This window comes from Sparus aurata, chromosome 3 (assembly GCF_900880675.1).
Source record: "Sparus aurata chromosome 3, fSpaAur1.1, whole genome shotgun sequence".
In the NCBI taxonomy this organism is placed as follows: domain Eukaryota; kingdom Metazoa; phylum Chordata; class Actinopteri; order Spariformes; family Sparidae; genus Sparus; species Sparus aurata.
Genome location: NC_044189.1, coordinates 14,682,358 through 14,708,961, shown reverse-complemented (window position 1 = coordinate 14,708,961; position 26,604 = coordinate 14,682,358). Strand labels below are relative to the sequence as shown.

The window sequence follows — 26,604 nt, the reverse complement described above, 5'->3', positions numbered from 1 at the left end:
GTTATTATTTCATTTCATTTTTGAGTATGTATGGCATATTTAATAACTTTTTTTATCCATGAATGAATTCATAACGAAATGTAATGCACATTTTTACAAAACGGCTCGTTACTCAGCCCACCTACAAGGAGATAGTGCAGATTATAACTTCACCTCCTGAATCTGTTGCTGGAGGGCATCGTTTCATCAGCACATGGCCTCTAATCATCTTTCAAAACAGCCCGAAGTCCCTTTAAACACAGTTCATGTACACATATTTGCTCTCCTCAGTTTTTTGTTGCAGAGTGTCTGCAGTTTGCTGGCTCATGGTCTGTTTGCCGACCTTCCTGGCAATGAATAGATAGCTTCATAGTTTCTCCTCTTTGATTGTGCTCCTTGAATATCTTTGGCTCCCAAATGCCTCATTTTTCATTTATGTGTCTTGAGTTTTCTATGTTTTTGTCCATATCACACAGTCCTAGTACCGAATTTGAAACAGGTTACAAAACCTGATCTAGGCTACTTTAAGTTGCTATATTGTGATCAATTAACGCTTTAACCAAACAGTGAGGAAAAGCTGATTTACATTTTCACTGAGAACGCAACCCAAACCAGTCATACTTGCTGTATGATGAGGTGCACTGGGTAGCTTGTTGTGTCAGCTTATTTAATTTTTTAATTGAAAAACAAATAGCTGATGCACTCGTGCAGTGCTGGGAAATATAGATGGCCTTAACTTTGTAAGTATTTATCTAATCATATGTGTGAGATTTACACCTTCTCCTAACAGTCTGCCTATCTCTCTCTTCCGCAGGATTGTGCTGGGTGTCAGCAGGCTTGCTTTTGCAGGGAAATGATTCCACATGAAGTGCGACGCACTCGGCCCCCCGTCGTCAGCGGCGGCAGCAGCAGGTGTGACGTCGTGACATTCTCCCCTACCACACTGAGCTCACCCTTCAGGCGCTAAAGACCCCTGGACCAAACAGATCGCCCTACCCCCTCCCCTCTAACCACCCCTCCATATCTTCATCTCCATCTTAAATCCTTCCTCACCTGCTTGTTAGGGCCTGGATTTGCTTTGCAATCAAGACAAAGACCTGATTCAGCAGCCTTGGGTGAACTGGACAGAAAGTGAAAAGATTGGGAAAGTTAATTTGTAGCTAATTAAAGAAAGACAAGAGACAGCTCATCAAAAGTGAGAAAAAGAGAAAAGAAAGTGAGATAGAAAGTCATAGAGAGAGAGAGAACAAAAAGAAAGGAAAAGCTATTGAAGTCCAGTTAAAGTAACGCAAGTACAGTTGAGGGACGTGAGGCGAAGTCAGCATGAAGTCCAACCAGGAACGCAGTAATGAATGTCTGCCCCCAAAGAAGAGGGAGATCCCCTCATGTACGTTACCATCTGAAAACCGCACACCCATCATGCCACCCGCCACTGACAGCCAGCGCACAGAGAACATGGCCTGGCTCGCCAGTGTGGCCGGTGGGAATGAGAGTGGCATGGGCGGCCATCGTAGCTCCAGTCAGTCTGATGGGCCCCAGTACAAATCCATCTTCTCCACATCAGACCCTTCATCCTCCTCCTCCTCCTCACTGAGGCTCGTCTCATCTCTTCCCACAGTGTATACGTCCCCACTGTCACAGTCCACAGTAGGAGGAACTGTCCATTACACCCAACTGCCACCCAACCTGCAGTTTATAGCCTCACCCTACACTGCCCCATACACAGGCTACATCTCCCCTCAACTGCTTCCACCCCCTCCTCCACCTCCACCCCTCTCCTCCTCCTCTTTGGCCGTACAGAGACCCTCACACACAGAGACAGTGTGTGCTCCTTCACATGTCTCCAAACATGACCAGCAGAGAGCATCCATAGAGCGTACCTCCATGCCTCCACCCCCAACAGATCTCGCCCCTCACCATGTTCAAATGTCAACATCCCCACGGACTGTGCCGTCACCTCATCACCAAGGAGGCATTCACCTTCCTCCCCATTCACTGCATCACCACCACACTTTGGGACATGGGATGTCCCAGGTGGTGGTGCAGTATTCGGACGGACACACCAGGAAAGAGGAAGTCAACTCCAGACCCAGAGAGCTCCACAATGGAGAGCTGGAAAGGGGCCGGCGGTTTGGGGTGTCTCCAGAGTCCAGCCTCTCTAAGCACGGGAGCAAATCACGAGACATCACTTCTTCTTTGTCCTCCTACGAGGCCCGCCAGCTGGTTATGCCATCAGAGTACTCTACTCATGATCCCTCAGGGCTGAGAACCTCTGTCATGCTTATGCCCAACAGTCATGGAGACCACCAGATGGTACCACCTAGAGCCAGCCCTGAGAAGCTGACAACGTCTGCCCCCACACACCTGGAGAAGGGCGGCATCATCCTGGGCAAGCCTGTCAATCGCACATCCTCCTGCTCCAACACCACCTCCTCTTTCAATTTTCCACCCCCTTTAAGTGTCAACAGCCTGAAAGCTGCTGTCAGCACACTGTCACCCCAGACCGTTATCCAGACCACCCACAATGCTACAGAGTCGCTGTCAATGGGGCTTCCCTCCACCAGTATCTACCCACAGCCGCCTATCATTGGTTACATCGCGGGGGGCAATGGGAGCCAGCATACGCCAATCAGCTACCACACCAGCTTACAGCAACACTTACTCATTCCTGGCGCCCAACCGGTCATCATCCCTGTAAGTGGAGGTGGAGTAACGACATTGGAACCTGTAACCTCCAACATAACTTCATCCACCCATGCAACAACTTTTCCTACCACACTCCCACACACATACATCGCTGCCACTGCCCCCAAAGGAGAGACTCTGGAAACCTCCACTGGCTCGTATCACCAGGCCGCTTCAGGTGCAGTGGTCCAAGCCCAGCTTCATCTGCCCATTGTTCCTGCTCCACCAGGGTTGGTCGCTCCTTCTGCTCCTTCTCCTCAATCCAGTACGGTGGCGCCCCCATCACTCCCCCCATATTTCATCAAGGGCTCCATCATCCAGCTGGCTGATGGGGAGCTGAAACGCGTGGAGGACCTGAAGACAGAGGACTTCATCCAGAGTGCTGAGATCAGCAGTGAGCTGAAGATCGACTCGTCCACGGTGGAGCGCATTGAAGGGAGCCACACCTCACCAAACTTCGCTGTGGTTCAGTTTTCTGTTGGTGAACATCGTGCACAGGTGAGAGACGGGACAACTTAGATTGATATCATACTTGTGTCTGTGCATTAATAATGGACTTTATCAGCAAACAGCTTAGTTTGGCATGGACAGCAGAGCCTGGCTCTGTTCAAGGTTGGAAAACACGTCTACTAGCTTGCCTTAAACAGGATTTAACCATGTTTGTTCAATCCTTACCCAAATAGAAGTGTTTATACTGTCATTGCAATGAGTAGCCGTTAGCTAACAATGTCAAGCCCTTCAATAAACACAAGCGTAACTTTCTAGAATTACTTTTTACTGCATCAACAGTACAAATGGCAAACAGGAATCAGAACATAAGCAAAACACATAATACAGGCACAATTTAAGGTAAAAGAAACAGAAGATGCTGAGTCCTCTCGCTAGCAGTCTTTGTGCTAAAGCCAATTGACTGCCAGTGCAGCGTCTATTGTTATTGCACAGACATGAGGTTTCAGTTGTGTCTATTTTAACTGTCTTATATATAGTATAAGAGAGTAAAACTATTCCATAAATGCATTTTCTTAGTGGGATTTTACAAAGATAATACGTTTTATCTGCGGTAGCTTCTATCAGGACCTATTATAACTTTTTTCCAACTTAAACGATTAGCTGGACAACAAAAGTTTAAGTGAGAACAATCTTTCACAATCTTTTCATTATGGGTTAGTTTTTTTTAGCTTGGTTTTACTGTATGTTTTCAGTTTTTTTAAACTCCATCCTAAAATCATAAGCACAATGCAATGCCAAGCGAGTTCCCTAAGAAGGCTTTCATGTACACTCTATAGCTGGTGTTATTAATGTTGAATGGCAAGTATTGAATTGAGCCGCTCCCTTATCAATGACTCTATAATCTCACAGGACTCTGCTATTCCCTCTGTGATTTAGTTCAGTGTACTTGGATGGTTGTCATGTATGTCAGCATGTCACGTTGGCACTTTCTGGTAACGGGCTCTATTGAAAGTTCAAAGATTCGACTGTTGGAGTCGACTCATCAGGTTTTCTTTCAAGTATTCAGCAAAGCCAGGAACATTAGTGCACTGATACAGTACCACGTTTCTACTGCCATATGATATACTTTGAAGTATTTGTTGATTTCCTGTAAAATACCTGATGCGCCGATTTAGAATAGGACTCAGGTTACAAGCTCCCAGATAATGTTTTGTACTCTGACATCGAACCCTCCCTCTTCAAACTTCGATCTCTCGGCAATCTCCAAGCATCTAATACCATGCTACAATTTATCCTTCTATTTTCTGCCTCTGGTTCCACCGAACTCCTTCAAACACACTTGCACACACTCACGCATGCACACACGCAGCCTTCTCACTGTCTTTGAGGGTGCGCGTTAAAGCCAGTTAATCTATTTCATCTGTCCACGCTGTGACTCGTCCACCCACACAGCGCATCTCTAACCATCTCTCCCGCCCCCGGCTGCTCTTTGATACTGTACCCCACAAAAGCTGACAATCTTTCAAAGACTTATCTTTCTCTCTTGTACTCCATCAGTGGCTCTTCTTACTTTTTTTTTTTTTTTTTTTTTTATTCCCATCCTGAGAGGTGGTAGCAGCTTTGAGTCCACACTCGGAGGACTCACTCGGAGAAGTCAAAAATTATATAATACGGGAGGGAAAATATTGCCTGACGTTTGCTTTGAGAGGGTGTTTGATACATCTTACACTTCGCATCGTTCTTGACATTGTTCTCTTTCACACTCACTTCCTCACTCCTCTTCTTGTTCAACCCACCCTCCCTTTGTAATCTCGCTTTTTCATCTCCATGTCAGTAACTTCCTCCACTCCCACCTTCTCATTCTCTCTGCGATATTTCAGTTATGCCCTCACTTCATCTTCTTTCTCTTCAGGTTTGTTTCTCTCCGCCCAGTCATATCTCATAACACTCGCCGAGGAATCTCTTCATTCTGTCATACATACAAATGATAATGCAGGTTACAGTGCAGAATTGAATACGGAATTCAGACGGAAGAATTTATTCCATTACGTGAATCTTTACTGATTTTCTGTAATGGATCACAAGGCTTAATTTGTAGATTATTGCCCCTTTTTGTCACTAAGACATTTCTTCCAAGGGGGAATTGTATTTCCTTTCCAAAAAGCTACGCCACTAATATCCAGCTGTGCCTCTAACAGCCCCATCAGAGTTATTACATAATTGTCATGCTGATTTTAAGGATGTTACAAAATGTCTTTTCATTCAGCTAAATTTAGACCAAAAAAAATACCATCCTTGTCGCTTTTGACGCAGCCATCTCTCTGTCCTTGTGCATGAACACAAACACACGCTTCTCTGCTGTTCTAAGTTAGAACAGTTCTGAGTAGGTGACATGAGAGATGTCTGCATGTTTTGTGGGGAAGAATGGGCTTCAATGCAGAGGTGGGAGGTAATTAACTGTACTCACTATGAAAATACTTTGTTAAAGTACTCAAGTATTTATTTTTCCGACAGCTTTTTACTTAAATAGCTGTGCTTCCTACTTCTTATATTTTCAAAACAGACCTCAAAACAGGCATCTTGCTGTCCAGTTAGGGCCAGTGATATTTGAACCCCAATGTGGTGACAGTTTGTCAGTTGTGACTGTCAACCATATCTTATCTAATCACAGTCCTGACGAAGCAGATAAGCTTGTTTTTGAGGGTTATTTTTGAGTCTGTTTAGGTTCTGTAGGGTACCGATGTGTATATGTGCTGATATGTCTTTCCATCATTCCCTCTCCTTCAGGTGAGTGTGGAGGTGTTGGTTGAGTACCCCTTCTTCGTCTTTGGCCAAGGCTGGTCTTCATGCTGCCCTGACCGGACCACCCAGCTCCTGGAGCTGCCTTGCACCAAGCTTTCTGTGGGTGATGTTTGTATTTCACTCACCCTCAAGAACCTGAGGAATGGCTCTCTTAAGAAGACTCAGCCCCTGGAACTGGCCACCCCTGCGTCTGTCCCAGCCTCCAGCCACCTCAAACCCCACAGAGCTGTCTCAGACGCTCCCCAAAGCTGCAGTGGAGGAGGCTCCAGGCACGGCGAGTGGGAAAACGGCATCAGCCAGCGAGGGGAGGGTGGAAGTGGGAATGGGAGTGGAAGGGGCAACAATGTGGAAAATGGAGATCTCATGTTTGGGGAAAGAGTTTCTAAAGGTCAGGTGGTCAACAGCGCTGATGCTGGCTCCAGTAAGCCATCAGGGGGTAGAAAGAGGAGATGGTCTGCCCCCGAAGGTCGGAAAGTAGAAAAATCAGAGGAGGAGCCGCCCTTGACCCTGCCCAAACCTTCCTTCATCCCTCATGAGGTGAAAGTCAGTATTGAGGGAAGGTCGAATATTGGCAAGTGAAGGCTAGCAGGATTGTTAAATAACCATTGGGATCTGGAAGAAAAAACATAAAAGGATTCTACAAAAAAAAAAAAACATGAATGCCCACATTAATGTTTCATTTGTCTTGATTTTAAAGTTTTGTTTCTGTTTTTATTTTTCTATCTTGAATACTGTACTGTAGAGGTAAACTTACCCTACATGGTTTCATCTTACATTAAGTCCATGTAGTTTTTAACACTTTTTTTTTTTATAGATGGATTTGATATCACACAAGCAATCGGTGCCGTTTTGGTGGTTTTCACGAGATGACTTATGGTGAGGGATTTGTGGAGTGTGCTAAATGTTAATTGGTGGCTGTGTGGCCCACGGTAGCAGTGCTTGATGGCGCCACTTGGCTGGCAGTGCACATTATGTAAATCTTAAATTGAATTAGCTTACGGTTAGCTTCTTGACAGTGACTCTGCCCCCCTGTGCTCTGCAAGAGATGCTGTCCAGATGAAAACACTTTTTCTCACCAACTCTTGCCAAGCCAGTGGTTTTCACACAGTGAGCCACAGGGGTGATAGAACATCAGCTGAACCTGAGCATGGAGGATTTATGGCTAAATCATGAAATGTTTCATCAGTGGAATCAGAATTGGAGTTGGAAAATCTCTTTATTCTAAAACGTACTATGTGCTTTTCACAGTGTCATCAGGGTGTGCCAGGCCTGACCAGTGATGTTATTAAGTGGCGCCAGTTGACTGTATATAAAGATGGACGACATAGACCATACTCACATGGCAGCCATTTTCCTCTGATGTCACGCTCAGGGTGGGAAGCTCAGATGTGATGCTGCTGTTTTTGTAGGGAATCTGACCAATTGTTATCATTTATTGCCTCCTGATTATTCAGCGGCTGACATGACAGTAGACTGTGGATCTGGAGAAAATGGTGCCATATTACAAACGACAAAAACATTTGATAACTCATTTACATTAGCTTCTGTTAGAGAACAGCTAAGCTTAGCATTCAGCTACTTCCTTGCTAACCACACTGTTTTGCAGTATAACAATACAATAGGAAAGACGTAGATTAATTCCAAAATATCTCTTGTAATCAAACGGTAACGCTAGCCAGGAAATGGTTGAATGCCATTGTTAACAAACAGGTGTTAAAATGTGTTGTTTTACCTTGAAATATAGCCTGATGTCCCTGCAGATTGTCACTCTGCTTCACCTTTTCAGTCGCTGATCAATCATGAAGCAGTGTAATGATCATTTGTAAGATTCCCAAAGTTTATGAGACTTGCAACCTAGAAAACAGCAGCTGATAAATCACCAAAGGTGTTGCTAAAATGTCATGAGCACCCCCTGGTGGCCAGCTGCAGTATAGGTTTTAAAAAAAAGATCCTGACCTCTCCATGTTAGCCGATGGGACAAGGGCCAAACTAAAAACTCAAAGTATGTGTCAGATAAATGGTTATCACGCCAAGTCATAAGTTTTGGTTTTAATTAGTTAATTCATGGCATAAAAAGGTGGTATCACTAAAGCCCCATCACTACAGTGCAGTCCCCCCGGCTTCAGATGTCTTCTTTTTTGTACAGTGGGATGAAGTAGAGCAGCGTCGTCCATCTTCATATACATCACTGGCAGTGCCAGTGGGCCGCACAATAGAGAGGGAACAAAACGTACTCTGTTCAGTTTGATGACGGTGGAGTCTTTACTCTCATCTTCAGCATTTAAATTTTCTTTCTTTTCGTTCTTTTTTTTTTTTTTTTTAACCCCACGTCTTCTATCTCATCGGATAGTTGTTTTCAATGATTGTCAAAAACCTTAATCAGGGGTAATTTAGTCCTAGATCGAACCTCGGTGGGTCAATGTTAATGTATAAATGTGAGATACCCTAACCTAACACATACAAGTGCAAACACACTGGGTTGGCGAACTTCACTTTAAAACGAAACGTTAAGAGGAAGACTTCATACAATGAATACAATCGTTTTTTGATGAATTTCTTTATATTTTTTTACAGAGAGAGGCTGTGTGAGAGGAACCGAGAGAGTCTTGCATGTCAGTTCTGAGAGGGTCAGGATGTTTCAAAGCACTTAACACACCTGTCACACTCACCATACAGCCGACAAAAAAAAAAAAATTTGTTGTCTCTTTTTAAGCAGTACTGTATGTTTCTTTTTAGACTTTTTAAATTTAGACGAGGGTGGAAAGTAGCAGCAGCACTTTGGAAAGGTGAAGCTTTTGGGAAAGTGAAGGGGGTCGTGGGAGTGGATGTGCCATGGGATCACAAAGAAAGGGATGGTTGTTATGGAGAGAAATTCCAGTCAGTAGATGGTTAGAGATAAAAAAAAATTTAAAATTGATAAATAACGGCGACAAAAGGAATTAGAAAATGTCATGGGTTTTAAAGTGTGTGCGCTCGTATAGCCAGCGAACCATGCAAAAAGTTAGGGGAAAAGTATTGGAATGTGTTTTGAAAGTTTTGAGATCTGGCATGAGAATCAACAAGGAAAAAAAAGGCTTTGAAATATCCCAATGATGTTTTGAAGGGTGTCATATATTTGTAATGTAAGTGTGCGTGTGCTAGAGTGTGCATGATGCCGGTCTGTGTCCTGTCCATACACACACACGCGCTTACACAAACACAAAACAGTACAGACCTTCCCTGAAACCCAATGACCTGTAATATGTACTGTATTTGTTGATGAGCAGATGAATGATTTTGGTGTGTATTGTCCCTCCTGCAAAGACACTAGTTGACTGACATTTCAGTAAGTGAATGCACACTGAGAACAGTACAGTTGCACGGAAAGTGCTCTGGCGGCGTGTTTGTGTACGTGTGTGAGTCTGTGTATGATTGTATGTATACTGTGTATAGGAAAAGGATGTACTCATTTGATATATAGACAGTGCTAAATGTCCAGTGTTTCTACTTGGAGTCGTACTTAGGAGTTAATCTTGCAATTTGCACATCGGGAGGAGGGAGAAAAAAAGGTGGAGATGTAATATTTAACCGCCCTGTCCTGAAACGAGCCCTAGACCACATAACACACTGGAGGAGACCAGGGTTGTTGTTCCTCAACAGGCACTAGAGGAAAAAGTTTCTACATCAGCGCAGTTAAGGTCAAATCACATTTTTTTTTTTTACGAACATAACCAAAGCTGTAAAACAGAATTTTAACATGTGCCTGCCTACTGAATTTACTGACTTTAGTTAAAGATATACCAGTTGTAGTTGTATGAAGAAGAAAATTGAGACTTTATTTGGTCCACTTTTACTGCCCTTGAAACTAGGGGTGTAGGGACTAGGGTTCAGCTAAGATGTAGCAGATACCTCAACAGATGTGCTTGCTTGGTTGTCCCGATGATTAGAGCTCTGTATGCAAAGCTTCTCACGGGCTCTTTACTTGCATATGAAAGCTCTGTCCTTTTTTTTTTCTCCGCTTGTTCATTTTTCTTTCTTTCTTTTTTGGGTGTAATGTAATGTGTGTGTCACCCGATGATTATTGGATGACACTGCATATAAAAAAAGATCCAGATACACTGATATTTCTCAGTTTTTGCATATGAGGGAAGGTTCATTGAAAATTGGCAGTTTTTAAAAGGTCCCATGTCGCGCTCATTCTCAGGTTCACACTTTTGTTTTGGGTGTCTGTTAGAAAATGTTTTTTAAAAAAGGCTTTAATGTTCAACTTTAAATGTCGCTTTAAAGGGGCACTGTGAAGCTTTGTAGGGGAAATTCAAAGACAGAATTTTAAGATTTGCAATATTAATGAGTCAGAAAGATTTGTTTATCTCATAATGTCTCCAATAAGTCCCCAGAACACTGATTGAACCTAAAAAAGGTGGCAGGGTCCGCCAAATATGAACGCAGTGAAAACAGTCAATTTGTTTATTCAGTTTGTTTAGGCGTGAAAACAAGGAGAGATTGCTTATTTAGTTGGTTTAGGCATGAAAAATTAGTCACTAAAGATTTTGCTCAAGTCCAGTCTGCTCTGATTGGTCAGCTCTCGCAGGCCTGAGCAGGCACCGCCCACCTTGCTTCCAGATTAGCTGTGCCGATGTTTTTGCAATCACTTCCGTGCTGGGTGGGTGTGACTGATGGTATCTGTATAGACAGCACAACCTTACAGAAGCCCTGAAGGTTCAATCATTCACCTCAACCCACTTTATAATGCGAAAAGACATGAAATTCAAATTTTCTTGCGCGGTGGGACCTTTAAATCTTATCAGTGACGGTGGACACACACGGTCTGGGATTCATTATGTTCCGGTGCCATTCAGCGAAAACGTTTTCACAGTATGAGTATGGACAGCAGTACGATTAGCATTTTGCAGGTTACTGGCACAGTCGTGTTGTCGAAAAGGCAGAGAAGAGGTGGCGTCACGCAGGCATATCTGTTGAGCTTTCTACTCTGCCTCTGTATTCAGGTGTTATATGGCAGGAATGTGTTTTCAGTCAGCAGCGTCGTCAGTTGCCTCTAGAAGAAGAAGAAGAAGAAGAAGTGGTTCAGTCATATTTTCATCCCACTGGTTATTTATTGGTTTAGCTGTGTGGGGCAACGCTGTTTCAGGTGGTGAGGGTTTATCAGGGTGATGGCGGGATGGATGTGTGCTCAGGTGCGTGAGGAATGGATGGAGAGTTGGGCAGATGGGTGGTGATGGTGAGTGAATGAGTAGACCCAATATGAGATTTGAAAATGCTTTATTTTTTATAATAAAACAGGGTTCCTCAGATCAACGCCGCCACAGTCGTTTATTTTCATTTCTTCCTTTTCCTATTGAAACATCATCGACGTCAGTAGTAGGAATAGTGGTGTGTGTGTGTGTGTGTGTGTGTGTGTGTGCTTGTGTGTGTGTGGGCACGCATGTTTTGCAATCTGTGTGTTTCGCGGCTGTGTGTTTTGTATATGTCGACTTTTTTTTTTTTCCCCAACCCCCTTTCCCAACGGATGAAAAAAATTTGAAGGAGGACATCTAGTCGTCAGGTTAATGTCAAAAAAATCATTTTTAGCCAAAGCCAAGTGATGCTTTTGTCGCCTTGGTTAAACTTAGAAAGCAATAGTTTGACAATATTCAGGCACTCTGCTCGTGTGTGAGTGGAACACACACACAGAGTCATTCCACTCAAGCTCTCTGCAATAAAACATTTAATAATATTCCTCTAGCACTGCAACCAAAACAGCTCCTCCTTTCTTTCCACAGAGAAAAGACGACTCACTGGAAAACGTTTTTTAAAGATGCTTATACTCCAGTTCCCCTTATCATAGAGTACATTTAAACAGAAATTGCAGTCGCAACGCCAGTTGCTAGTTATTTCAGGGAAGCGTCTCATATATGCAGTAACTGAACATAACCCCCGAAACCTCCGCTGTCCCAGCCGGTCAGAGCTCTGTTGTCACGCTGCAGGTGTGTCTGTCCAGGTCTGTCTCGTTGCCACGACTCCTGTAGTGACCTCGTTAACTTCGTTTCAGGTACCCAATCATAGCCAGCCAGCCTCGCAAGCACCTCATCCTGAGGCGAAGCAATCGATTAACCCTCGACAACCGTTAGCTACCTTTCAGTGTGGCCTGGCCTGGGCCGCCTGCCCCCCCACCCCAGCCCACCCCAGCCCACCCCATCCGACCTCTAGACATCACTTTTTGATATTCGGTCTCCTTTTCATGACGTATACAGGTCATTGTGTTTATACTTAAGTGGAAAATGCATGCTCAATTATAGACTATATGAAACAAAGCAATCTGAATTGTAGACATGTTGTGAATGCAGGAGAGGGAACGGCACATCATAGCAACATCTTTTTGGTGTAGTTTTTGATTTTGTTACGATAATCCCAAGTCGACCCGTTTTTATCCCCTTAAATGTACCACCATGTGCAATACTTACATTTTGTTCCCCCCCCCCCCCCCCACATCTTCATCTGTGCCAAGTGTATGTAGCATAGTCCTACTCCAGTGTCTCATCCTTGTTAATGGCTTGTGTATTTTACTGTCCGATGGTGTGTGTGTGTCACATCTTAGAGTCAGGATGTTTGTGAAGTGAAACAAAACCAACGAAGAGTTTGTCTCTTTCCCCTTTTGTCCTTGCGGCCTTCCTCAATTCGAATGTGTGCAAGAGACTATGTCATGTCTCCCTAGTGTGTGTGTGTGTGCTTGTAACATATGTCGTGTGTTCACATGTGTATGAGCGTGTTAGGTTTCGAGTGTGTGAGGCAAGTGCGTGTGTGTGTGTGTGTGTGTGTGTGTGTAACGGAGTGTTATCTCCTCCAATTGTCTGTGAGATCGTAAACCCTGACCCTCCACGGTTCAAGGTGAGACCCACAGAAGAAAAGAAATAAACCTCATTGCTAGTGGGGACCACTTTTTTTTGTAAAAAAAAGCAACTAAAAAAACAAGAAAAGAAAAAAAAAAAACAACCAACCAACAGAGATGCACATGTAAGTAGATGTAAAAGACTTGATAATGTTTCAGCACTTTCTAATCCTAGGACGGGCTCGGTCTAACCCCTCTGTCTCAGACCGATTCCTTCCCTAGGTGGTAACATTCATTCAAAACAGACAGAGAGAATGAGAATGATAAAAAGAAAAAAAAGGGGGGGGGGGGTTGGTGAATAAGGATGAAAAAGAGAGATGGTTCAGTTTAAGTTTTTGCACATCACCTTGCCGTAACCTTGTGTTTATCTGTCTGTGCTCCATCTCGCTTGGCGCCCGGCGCGTTCTTGGGTCCAACGGGCCGAGGTGTTAGGTGGTTCCTTGGTTCCTTTCTACTAGGAAAAACCTTTTTTTTCTCATGGAATGCATCCCTTCTTTTGTCGGGTTTGTTTGGAATCTTTTCCGCCGCGCACCAGCCGGGCCATGCTGTCTATTAGGTCCTGTTTCGTTCACATTTTTTTTTAGTTCCAATTCGGCGTTTGTGAGGAGCCTTTTCAAGGCGTAGCTCCGTTTGGTGGCGCGGTGTGAAAACGGTGCATACAAACCTTTTGCTTTTATTTTGCATTACCTTTTTGGTGCAGGAGCTTTTTTTTTCTGTGTTTTTGGTCTCCTTGTAGCACTCAATATAATGTCAGGGGACTTAAAACTATGTAGAGAATGTGTCATTGTTGAGTTTATTATGACAAGCTTCCTCACTGGAGGAACACTGCTAATGTCGTCTTTTTTTTTTTTTTTAAATTGGCTTCTTGCACAATTTTACAAATAAAATGAATGTTGGTGTGTGAGCTTTGACTTTTCGATCAGAAAAAATAAGGCATGTGTGCTCTTTGTTTCTTGATGTTTGTACTTTCATTTTGCAAAAAAGGATGTGTTTTTGGCACTTTGTCGTGTTTTAAAAGTGAACAGAATTCGATCAGGATTCCTTTTTTTTCATTCTATTTTCTTTTTTTCTTTTTTTTTTTTTGTATGACGTCGTCAATGTCCATAGCGCTGGATAACCAACTCAGGCAGAAAGAAAAAAAAAAAAAAAAACTTGTAGTGGCCCACTAAACAGTTTAGTTTCACCCCAATCAATTTACATAGTGGGCTGTTTCATATGGGTTATAAGATATGTAAATGTATTACATATAATTTGAGATGATTAACAAATGTCATTATTGACAATTAACTATGAATTATTATTATGATATTCTGTGTATTATGCTGGAGATGGCTTGGATTACTCTTCAGTGTACCGAACGTCTTTGCTCTGCCTCTCTGTGCAAGGCGGCAAACACTTCAGCGGGGGACGGGCTGTACGCTTCGTGACCTCTGACCCCTGCCCACTGCCACGGATGGGTGGAGCTTATCTGTCAGCTGTGGCTCATTTGATTCCTCCCCCCCCCCCCCTTTCTTCTGAACACTCAGCCCTGAGGCTAGCAACCGGTCGGTCTAGATGTTTTCTCTGCTAACCTGTGACACCAAGTACTGATAATGAAACTTTTTGGCCCGTGCGACGGTGGCAGAGAAGCGGACATCAGCACAGACCTGCACGGACAGTTCTGGCCTGCAGGGGGGGCCGCAGCAGCTCCCAGCCAACTTGTTTGTACTATATTGTACTCACCAAGTCCCTGTGTCTCACCACCCCTTTCCTCTATAGCAATGGAGAAACCTTGTCGGTGTATGTATTTGACAACTGTACAAATGCACCTCTTTGAAAAAGAAAAATGAAACCTTGACATATCTGGAATAAACGCGTGTCCCGTGTCTTTATTGAACTCAAACACAAACGGCACATTGAAGGCCTCTTTAGCTGTGACATTTCCCTTGCTTTGATTTGACTCAGTGAAGAAATAGAGCTGAAAATGGCTCCCTCTAGTGTACAACCGCTAGACATCCCCATCATGTACAGCACAGTGGCAAAAACACCAATTGTTGAAATTCAAGGCAAATAGTTGTCCTGTGTTGATCCACTGCCCATTTATGTTATATGAACCAAAGAGTTTTAATCTTAAATTTAACTTGATCTAACAAACAAATTATGAAGCAGAACGGTTGTTGAGTGTAACACACATTTGAGTCACTTGAGTGCCGAAAACAGCATATCTGGGTTTATTTTATTGAACTCTTAAGAAGACACACAGAACATATAGATCATATAATCACCCGGCTCTGTTCTGCAGCAGCAAACGAATGAGTTTAGCATGGACAGTTTTAAAATGGAAAAAAAAAGATATTTTTTCATATCGCGGTATTTTTATTGATGTATATGCACTTGTATGCTCTGACCCTTAGCACTTAAATCATAGCACATATGTACTTAAGGTATCCTTGATAAATAGCAGCTACTATGCTCAGACAAGGGGTTGAAAATTGTTTTGTTTTTACTTTGTCAAAGGTGATCCGTTGTGGCTTACTTATTGTTAGTCGCTTTGGACAACAGCTAAATGCTAAATGCCCGAAATGTAAATGTAAATGTCTGAAATGTGTCATTCTCAGCAGACATTAAGAATTGGGGTTCCACTTTATACCAGCCATCAGTAGTGATGGTTAAAAGTAGGGGTGTGCCAAAATATCGATTCTACGATATATCGCGATATTTTGTCTTGAGGTACGTTATCGATACACTGGTGCCAAATATAGATATTTAAAAATGTAAAAAAAAAAAAAAAATTTTTTTTTTTTTTGGCCCACCACCACAACCCCTCTTCAGAGGACAGCTTTATCTTTATTCAAACATAGGTATACAACCAAATGAAATTTAAAAAATGGTTTAAGCAGCTCTGAAACCCACACATATCGATATTTAATGATAGTTGTAGTCAGTGTGTGTGTTAAGAAGAGACACTGTGCAATATACTCTTTGTTTACTTGGCTGTCATTCATGTGAAATTGATTGACAATGTTTTGTAATTCCTGTGAAATGGATTCAGTGCAGTCAATAAATTCTGAATTTCTTCAGTGACACAGATATCGTGATGTATCGTGGATGAAATGTTTTGCAATATATCGATTATCTCAGAATCGCTGTATCGTGATATTATCGTTATCGTGGGCAAAATATCGTGATAGTATCGTATCGCAAGGTACCTGGTTATACCCAGCCCTAGTTAAAAGTATAGTTAATTAATCTGTATCTAATAGTTATATGAGGATATGAGGAGTTATCTGGATGGCCAATTATAAAGTCGCAACTGATCTTAATAAACCTTTACAATTGCTTAATAAATGGTTGTGTTAACAGTTAAATAACTAATAACTAAGTTTAATTCTCTATACATTGGCCATTTATTGTTGATGGTTATTATAAACTGTTACCCCAGGTGCTTTATTAAACTGATGGGACAGAATAGTCCCACTATAGATGACCATTAACACATTATTTCATGTTTATGTGTTTGTTTTGTGGCTTGTTATAATACGTCTTCACACTTCACCACATCTCACTGAAGGAAGGTGCAAGCAATAACATCGTAGTCTTAACTTAAAGTTAGCCTTCTTAGATGGACAGCAGCGTTGTCCTGACATCTCTGACAGAAAACGTCTGAAGCAAATATGTGGTTTTGTGTCTGTTAAAGAGGAATCCCACTGATCGTTCATCAGCTGTTTGGGTTCATTAGCACAATTTTCTGTGTTCTCATAACTTTCACTTTCCATCGTGTTGAATTGTGGCATCGCTTGACATGATTTTTCCCTGAAGTTCCTTGCTTACTCCTCAGTGCCACGGAAACCAAAACTCCTAAAGGTCTACGGATTGCAACCAACTGAATACACCTCACCTCTGGTTGCAAAAACTGTGAAAGGCCCTCTCTAGGTTGAGTGATTGGTATGTTCATTCTGGGCTTCTGTACATATAAACGGCTCGTTATAAGGTAACAGAAACACAGTGATTCTTAGTTTCAGGTGATTATACACGAATGAAAACATAATAATGCGTATTGTTTTCCACTTTAGCCAATAAATCCCCCTTAATCCCGCAAACTGGACCTATAACATGCACTTGATTTAAAATACCTGGCGCAGTGGAGTCACTGACGAGGACTTAAACGTGATGTCAGATGTTTAGAATGCATAAATCCAGAGGTCTTCACTATTATCTTCCTCACAATCCCAAAATACACACACGCAGACGCTGAGGAGACGTATTTTGTCGCCTGCCATCGGGAATGTGATTTGCACACCTTGGAAAAAAAAAACACTTCACAGAAGGATCGACACCAGTGAGGAAATTAGCAGAAGGCCCTGCATGCACTTTATTTCTCCAGTGACAGTTAAAGGGGTGACGTCGCTGAATCGTTTGCATATTGATTCGCACATTCATTCCAGCATACAGCTCAGCAGCTTCCCCAGAAGACCGAAGCACGAGCATCCGCCTCCTCCTGCGGCGCGTGTGTTTACATGCGATGTGTTGGCTGGCGTCCCTGTTTATTCTCGGATCTAGAAAGAGTATTTTGAAAAGATCCGATCTGAAGTTACACGTGCCTCAGTAATAAGAATCAGTCCCTGTTCACATAAGGAACATTTGCACTCTCCTATTCAACATCTGAATCTGGTGCATTCACATTATGGAGTCTGTGAGCATGTAAACGCACCCACCACAGGATTGAGGCGATAGCTGTGCCGAGATTCTCCTGGGAGAATGTTTCAAGTCATATATTTGAGTTTATTTGAGTCACAGCCTGCAGGAAACTAACAGCTTTTCTGACAGCAGATATCCTGAGAGAAACAGGCTGGGTGATCATGTAGAGGTGCGTTTGGTGAGGGTCCTCCTATTGCACGTTTACACTCTGCATAATATACACTGCATACCATGCGACCCGTGTGTGCGTGGACCCCGTGTGCGCCCCTGCTAAGTGAACATGTGGCTGGACTGCTGTGTGACGCGGATGAAGGTGGTCCTCCTGCTCAGCTCTTTGAGCTTGGCGGCGCCCACGTAGGTGCAGGTGGAGCGGAGGCCGCCCAGCACGTCGCGGATGGTGTTCTCCACGTCCCCCCTATAGGGGACCTCCACTGTCCGACCCTCGGACGCCCTGAGAACAGAGGAGAGAGAGGGTAAGTAGGAACATTTGTAGATAAAACAGAACGAATATTTCACTTAAAACTTAACTTAAAAGAGAACCAATGAATTCAACTCGTAATAAATATAAATGTCCATATATGTATTTAATTGTTTGTTTAGTTTATTCAACAGAATTACACCAGATTTATTCTAGTGGCTGTTTCTTTTTATTATTATTATTATTATTATTATTATTGTTGTTGTTGTTGTTGTTGTTGTTGTTGTTTATTCTCTCTTAGCTAGTGGATCCCTGAGTATATTTATGACGTTTCATCACGTTTATCTATTGTCAGTGTTCTTCTCTTCTACTGCAAAACTAAGCTAAGTACAAATACGAATAAAGTCATCTGAACCTGAACCTAAATTTGAAAAAATCTGCCAATGGAAAAAATGAAACAAAACAAAACAAAGTTGCCTAAAAACAAGTCCCTGTATCTCACTGAACTGTTACTATCTCTGAGTGTGTTTTACATTAGGTGTAATGAGATATGTTGAAGTAGAATTAGACAAATATACTTGTTTATGCAGTTATTCTGTGAACGTGCACTGTAAAAAGTTTAGATTTAAAATCTTAAAAGTTATTTAAAAAGTTGTTGTTTTTTTAATTCCATGTGTTACATGACTTTTATGCCTCGAATGCAAAATATTCAGTGAATTTCATTTATTTGTGTGATCTCAAGTAAAATTTTCTAGTCATTTCAAACCTTTAAACACTCATCAGAACCCTCTTAATTGCAGAGTGAACCAACTTGTTTCATGATATCTTGTCAAGTAAAAGTATGGTGCTGCATGAACTGATGATTTCACTAGTTTTTAGTCATTTTCTCATCACATTCACTGTTTATTTCTTGTGATATAGCCTCCCCTGTGTGTGGCCACAGTGGGAAGTGGATTGATTCATTCGTTATGATTTCGCAATTAGTTTTGTGCAATCTTGTTTTATAAAAATGCATAATCTGAGTTATCAAACTGAACACAAACTGAATCAGGCTCATATCAATCATGGTTGGATTCCTTTGAGGCATATCGGTTGCCAGATGTGTGAACTCAGTGATGAGGCTACAATGCACCTCACAGTATCAGTCTCTCTCACCTATACTCAGCAACTCCCCCCACATATTTCTTCATGGCTGTGTCGGAGCTCATGCCATAGAAGAGTTTGTATTTCTTCCCGTTCTTCTCGATCAACTCCCCGGTGCACTGGTCGTGACCTGCGAGCATCCCTCCCATCATCACGAAGTCAGCCCCCGCGCCTGAGGAGCCGAGGCGGAGGGGTCAGGGTGGTTAGATTTGTAAGAACAGTGCAAGGCAGTCTGACAAGACCCCGATATATGACTTATTTAAGTGTAAAACGGAGCAAAGGTGGTGGGATGAAGACTTACCAAAGGCCTTAGCTACATCTCCTGGGCAACTGCAGCCGCCGTCCTGGAGAGAGAGACAGAGAGAGAGGAAGACACAGTCAGTCTTACGGTATGACTTCACACATCATTTCTTTTAAATTCTACTAACTGATGACGCCCTCTACTGGCTGCAACCCGGTATTGTCGTGAACATTCGAACATCTTTTTGTTATATTTGCTGAAATTGTCATAAGATACAGGTCAGCTGTGTAAAAATCCACTGTCTGTGGCTCCACCCAGTGGCTGTAATTTGATTTGCAAGAATCCACCACTCCCGGATCAACACAACCAATCAGAGCCAAGGGGAGTGTCTGAGAAATGTCAATCATTCGCAGCCCCTACTGCGCACTGCCTGCTCTTACCTGGTCAGATATTCAAGCTTAAGCCCAAACTGTAAACAATTGTGGAGAATCAACAGAGCCGAAAAATGCCCCACCATTGCCCACGTCAAGGAGAAGAAATAAGAAGACTGACGAAGAAAAGCTGTTTAAAAAGAAAGAATTGGACCGAGCCAGAAAGAAAACTAGGATAAATGTCGCGTCATTTCAGAGGTGGAGGGAGCTGCGGGATTTGTGAGGACTCAAGAGCGAGGCAGAGTTAGCGGCTTTTCTGCTGGACAAGTAAGGAGCTTGATATATGTTTAATTCTGTGTTTTAACCACAAGGCTATGCTGGCAGTGGTTACAGTAACACTTCTGCAGTAGCATATATCGCCGTACGATGTTGCAGTCGAGCTACGTAGCTTGTTGCTAAATCTAGCGTGTTAGCTTGTATGCTTACTCCGGTGTTTAGCTCTGTCTTTATGGCTTCTGGTTAGCAAAAGTGTCTTCCAAGTCACCGGGCAGTTATAATGTTGGTTTGTGTTTGGTGTGCTCTGAAGTGGTTGAATTGGTTTAGAGAAGTAATGTTACTCATGCTTCAGAAAGGCAGCAATGTTGGACCGAGTAATGATTAGCTGGTACCTCTGTCTACCACAATGTGAGGAATATTGTTTGTTACTCAGGTTTCTACAGTGACTCAGCATGAGGCACTCGTCATTGTAATTTAGTTGTATTGGTCAGAAATAGACTTAAATATACTTTGAAAGCGCCTTCTTGGTTATCCAGCGTCCTCTGTTACCATGGTTGCAAGCCTGCTCGTGCACGCTTCTCTGTGGGGAGGGGCTTTGAAGGCAGGGCAGTCCACTTTTTTCTAAAAACTCCAGACTTCAGCTTTAAATAAACAAATATTTGATGATTACTCAGCCTATCTTGTTGATCAACCCTACAGCTTAGGTAAGGGTCGATGGGAAATGTATGTTAGGAACTGAGGGGTGGGTATAGGAGGGGGCCAAGACCAAGACTGGCTATTTCAGTCAAGTTATTATAGCTATTCTTATTGATTGTCACAGGGTCACATTCCAAGTCATAAAATCAAAACTATTTGTTTTGTGCTGAGGATGAATTGAGGAGTCTCACAGCCTGAGGGAAGAAGCTGCACTGTAGTCTGGTCGTAAGGCACTCATACAAAGTTGTAACTTCGTTTCACCTACGTCACCTTTTGTCCAAAGAAGCCGAGGGCGTCAACAAAAACATGAAAGTTCCTTGTTGCAGCTTTAATTGCATTTTTGTTGGACGAATGTCAAACAACTGAGACAGTAACTCCTCTACTTTGATAAGTACCGTGTACTTAAAGGGGTTATTTTTAATTAACAAATAGCTCAGTTAGCCATGGAGCTACGTAGCCCTTTTAGATGACTGGTGTCTGCTTGTGCAGCACCGGGTAGCGCTGACATTTTCCTCGGGTAAGGTGACTTTAGGAGGTGTCTTTGACATAACGTCAGTGTTTGATAAAACTTAAATTCTCATATCTTAAGAACGGCTCCTTTTAATATCTAATACTATATTCACTAACTGTGGCTGTTCCTTGTCATTCCTCTGCGCCGTGGTCTGGTCTGGGGACTTACAGAGATAATGTGTCCTTTGAGGCCGTGGGCTGAGTCTGCACACTCTATCACAGCGCTGAGCTGTGGGTAGCCCACTCCTGTCTTGATCCTTGTCGTACACACAGACCCTGGAAACACACATTTGACAAGTCCATTTAATCTAAGCGTCTGAATTTGAGGCCTTTCAGAGACTGAGGAAAGAATAAAATAATGAACAGTAGAGACCTTTTTTTTCTATCAAAAAAAATTGTTTTAGATCCATGCACGACAACCAAAGAGCTGTAATTGAAATCCTGGCTCTATGAAGTCAAAACTATAAGACAAACCCCGCTGTTAATGCTCCTCAAACAGCGTGTCTCTATCTCACGTCTCAGTCGCGTCTGTATTTTATATGGAGCCTGCTTACTCAGACGGATCGCCCTCCTCAGACGCTCTCACACACACTCGTGCCCACCCACCTGGCCCGATGCCCACTTTGATGATGTCAGCGCCGGAGAGGATGAGCTCCTCCACCATCTCTCCTGTTACCACGTTACCGGCCTGCAAGACAGACAGCATCAGTCCCAGCAGCATCAGATACAAATCTCCCAGCACATCATATAACTGCCGGCCAAGGTGGTTAAACCGTGCCTCATACCATGATGGTGTGCTTGGGGAACTTTCCTCTGACCGTCTTGACAAACTCCACAAAGTACTCGGAGTAGCCATTGGCCACGTCCAGACAGATGTACTTGAGGTCGGGGACGGCTTCCAAGATGGCACACAGCTTCTCCAGATCGGCAATGCCGCTGCCTGAGCTGGCGGCTATGTGCTGCGGAGAAAAAAGCCACAACTGCCTTTTTTAGCAAATGTGTGTCATTATTTTCCTGTTGCTAATGAGGAACAAACCTACATGGGTGATATTACCTCTAAACATTCTGGATGATTAGCAGCAAAGTTCTTCCATTCCTCCACGGTGTAGTGTTTGTGAATGGCTGTGAAGAGTGTGTGCTGAGAAAGAAAAAAGAGGGAGTCGATGAATTATTAAGAAATTGAAGCACAATGCGTCAAACACAAGATGTTCCTTTAATCTTATCGTTTACATGGAAGAAAACTACCCAAATCAGTTTTTTATTACATTGTTTTCGACACTTTGACTGCCTGAGCCAACATTTTTTTACACAAGAAAACCAGCTACATCACAGAAGCCGGCAGATGTCTAACTGCTTCTAGGACAAGGTCTCTAAATCATGTATTTCCCATGGCTTCCCACGGCATCCTGTTTTTTTGTTTCTTTTTGTTTTGTGATTCTGTGTCAACTACTTGAAATGAAATCTCAGCGGAAGGACGCGTACAGATGTCGGCAGACAAACGCACAAACACAACGATGCTGCTATGTATTTTACATTCTCATTTAAAAACTCACTTTGCTGAGGACCTGCGCCATCTCGAACGTTCCCGTGGTGTCCATGTTGGCAGCGATGATGGGGATGCCGGTGTAGGTCTGTTTGGAGTTGCGGAATGTGAAGGTCCTCTGAAGGTCCACCTGAGGGGGACGAGACATGACTTGTTCTTAGACATGAACTTTAATCATAGCCCACAACATGTTTAATGAGACGGAGGGATTGCTTTTTTTTGTCACTGCAGATTTACTCTGAAAATGGGTGCATGTGGCTCATGTTCTGGGTCTGTGTGGTCCTCGTGGGGCCGCACTGAATCATTTAGATCCGGTGGTTAGCTTAGCACGGCGCCCCTGTAACGTGATAACAAAGGAGGGTTTCATTGTGACGCACTGGCTGCTCCTTTTACAGGAAGGTACTTTATCGCCACTGACGAGTCAGAGCAATGATTCTTTCCAAAAAGATTTAAGAATATATCTTATTCCAGAGAGTTAGCATGACTAACAGCTGGACCGTTAGCTGCTCAGTGTGAGTGGAGTTTACACATGAATGTGGCATGTTCCTTTGAAGTGACTCATAAAGAATATCTTGGATTCATTAGCAATAAAAACACATATTCAGAACGTGCAGGAGTTTTGCTGCTACATCTTTTCTTGGCCTGATGTTAGCTCTAGTGGCTAATGCTAGCTCATAACAGCTAACTCCAGACAACTTTTGCTAACAGGCAGTACTGAGTCGGCAATGGAAAGAGTCATAGCTGACCTTGATCAACAGTTTTACAGGCGTCTCTTTTGTAGTGGTGATCTACGGTGAAAACACTTTCAATGGAACTTTTATCTGCAATACTGCCACTGGCCACTGGTCAAAATTGTGGGCCTTTCATTCATACGTATCCAGGTTTATCATACATTCATAAATTATACCAAGAAAAGTAGCAATGCAGCCAACAAAGGCAGTAGAAGGAGAGACATTGGTGATTGGCAGCTGTGGCTCAAGGGTAGAGCCAGCGTTTTGTATTTAGAAGGTCGCTGGTTCGATTCCCCTGGCCTGCATGTCAAAGTGTCCTTGGGCAAGATACTGAACCCCAAACTGCTCCTGATGTGCATGCCAGCCACCGCCATCAGTGTATGAATTACCGTAAGTTGTCTGCTAGATGCCATAAATGTGAGAAACGGACGAAAAACAGTATCCCATGTTGTAATAATTTTTAAAACTGACTTTGCAAATGTGGGGATGGAACCTCTCAGAGCATTCGTTCGTTAGACCTCAAGGATACACAATAGGCCTTTGTGTTTTAACACTAAATGTAAATGCACCTTTTGTTTCTTTCCAAGAAACTTGCATAGAGGACCTTTAAGCTAAACTAGATGAGTTCATTTGCTGCAGACAAGGTATGAAAAAAGAGGGTTACAATGACAAGTGACACTTCAGATTTCAAGCTTCCAAGTGATGATTTAATATACTCAGAACCAACAGTCTCACACTGCTGAAAGCCTCCGCTGAGCAGATCCAAGACATTTATTATGCAAAACCACTGCAGCTGTGGAAATAGGCTAGCAGTACAAAGTGTGCCATAACCTTCTTCACGGTGGAATAGATTTTCAGAGCAAAAATGAAGCTATAACTCACGACGGTTTGAGCAAGAGGAAGAAGTAGGAATAAGAACGGAGGAGCACCTTCGTCTTGCTGCAGCAAATCAATACGGGCCTATTCTTGATAATACAGCACACTGAGTCAGGGGTTTCCAGAAGATTTACGGGTAAATCATGATGAAGGATGACATATGGATCCAACAGCCTCAGCTATGAAACAGTCCTAAGAGCTGTAGTATAAAACGTCCCATTGCAGTTCTGTATGTATCTGTGTAATCTCTGTCAGACCACCCTCAATGTAATCAAAGTCAAAAGTTTGTGAAAAGAGAAAAACATCTGGTTAAGCCCATACAGATGTGCAGCCATGCAAGTTGAAGGGCTACTACCATCTTCTGTTTATTGGCACCAGAAGTGTGAGCGTCTGCAAAAATCTTCTTTAAGTCCAGATTGATGGGAGTCGTTCCTGCCCGGTCGTGGTGCATCAGTGCTTGACTGCCACGTGACCTCCTCTTGTTGAGGCAGTTTGTCTTCCATATTCGCGCATTTCCTCCCCTCTCTGTAGATGTCTGGACAGCTCAGCTATGGCAGGTGGATTTCTGCTCCTGCTTAAATGCAGCAATAATTCAAACAAGCGCAGGCAGAATGTCAACAGACGGAAAGCCTTTCGGAGTGCACGGGCCATTACATTTGGCTGCGGCGTGTTGGCTGCGGTATACGCTGCAACGAGGCCATATTGTGTCGACTATTGATGTCTGAAATCGTCTCAATTGTTGTTTTAGGTGTTTCCTTTGTCATTTAGCTGGGGGGAATTTGAAGGGATGTCAAGAACGAGGTGACATATTCAACACACATGACAAAACGCAGACTTGGCTTTCTCTGCCTTCAGCACACACCAGGGTGTGTTTGAGTACGACGTGTTCTTTGTGCTGTCGTGGGTCTCAGTGTATATGATATCTAATGTTACCCTGATAGCTCTGTGGCGTATGGAATGTGCTCCGGGTGACTGTAACGCACAGTACTATTTTTAAACAGGTTTTTCTGGGAAGTCTCCCCGTGTCTCATGTTGCTCGCCACCTGTCAGATGCCAACTCCCACCCACTTGTGCCTCTTCGATCTGGTGTCACCGCGCCAGTTTCATGATCTCGAGTCGGTTCCAGCTCCTGATCTAGTGACACCTTCCTCCTTAAGTTGAGGAAGTTGCGAGGATAAAACAACAAGGCGCGGGCCGTGTTGTCCCCGAGAGGCACAATGGTGGGTGCTCGATTTACCGTGGCCTGTCAAACCTGTTTACAGTGATAATGATGGATGACAAAATCTGATCAAAACCTTCTTTTTTTTTTTAAATCTCTGACTCTTTTCTTTTCCTTTTGTTGTTGTTGAAATTCATTTTTTGTAGTCTCTGTCTGCCACAGGCTTGCCTTGTTTTCTGTCACCTTTAAGAAGGTCACTCTGTTACAGGCTCCTACCGGACAGCTCTTTTTGCTCACCCAAGTACAAAGACAGTGTACACCTACTGGATTACACAAAACAAAAGACTCCAATATAGAATTACACTGAGGGTGCACTTTTGAGCTTTAGTGAGACGTCCTCTCAAGATTACGGGGTTAATTAACGAGCTGCTCTGTTAGTAAATGCGCTTACATTTTATCTTTAACCGTGATGATGATGGAAGACAACAGGGTTAGTACTGTAGGCCCTTCAAATGACTGCCCCTTGTAGTGCACCCCATGTATAAATAGTTAACATATCTCTATTGCATCACCAGCCATCGAGGCGTACGCGCAAGTGCACTTCCTGAATGCAACAGTAAGCAGATTACACACCTCCTGAAAAGTCTCTTCATTGAACTGTTAGCCGTAATACTTGGATTACATTATCAGAGTGCAACTCATTAACGGCACCGACCTCTGAGCGACTCTTCAGGCTGCTCCTCTTGGGTCTGAAGAGGACATCCTTAAAGTCCAGCTTGAGGTCTGCGTCCACGCGAGGCATCTTGGATGCCCAGAACACTGATGACCAGGGTGAGGAGGATGAGTATGCGGAGGAGAATCCTCTGAGGAAGGCTGCTACAGCAGTGGTGGTCGCTGGTCCCAAGCCCCAACCACCAAACCCGAACCTCCAGGCGGCCAGTGTATTTATAGCAAAAAGGGGCCCAGCCCAGCCCCGGCCCCCATGGCTTTATTTGGGCCTGGACTCCCCCCCTCTCTCTCTCTCTCTCTCTCTCTGTCTCTCTATCCCCCTCCACTCCTCCAGCGTCCTCTCTCTCCCTCCTCTTCTTCAGCAGAGTGGCGGCAGCATCAGTGGCCAAGCTGGCAGGCACGCCTGCCTGACGCACACACACACCGACCACACACACACACACACTCTGTCTT

At 43.4% G+C, this 26,604-nt stretch overlaps 2 protein-coding genes across 4 annotated transcripts in view; one reads left to right on the top strand and one right to left on the bottom strand.

Annotated features, from left to right (window-relative positions):
* atxn1a (ataxin 1a) overlaps positions 1-14,633 on the top strand; it is a 102,572-nt gene extending 87,939 nt beyond the window's left edge. For all 3 annotated transcript variants that reach the window (XM_030411873.1, XM_030411875.1, XM_030411874.1), the window contains 2 exons: positions 794-3,162; positions 5,902-14,633. In XM_030411873.1, the coding sequence (XP_030267733.1) occupies positions 1,303-3,162; positions 5,902-6,495 (2,454 nt within the window). In that variant the 5' untranslated portion in view covers positions 794-1,302 and the 3' untranslated portion in view covers positions 6,496-14,633. The remainder of the gene's footprint in view (positions 1-793; positions 3,163-5,901) is intronic.
* A 2,467-nt stretch (positions 14,634-17,100) lies between these two features.
* Positions 17,101-26,604, bottom strand: gmpr (guanosine monophosphate reductase). The gene is made up of 9 exons (XM_030410571.1): positions 26,138-26,604; positions 22,667-22,786; positions 22,168-22,251; positions 21,899-22,072; positions 21,720-21,801; positions 21,283-21,389; positions 19,321-19,363; positions 19,032-19,191; positions 17,101-17,909 (listed from the first exon to the last, which is right to left on the bottom strand). The coding sequence occupies exons 1-9, from the start codon at positions 26,222-26,224 to the stop codon at positions 17,729-17,731; spliced, it is 1,038 nt and encodes a 345-aa protein (XP_030266431.1). The 5' UTR covers positions 26,225-26,604; the 3' UTR covers positions 17,101-17,728.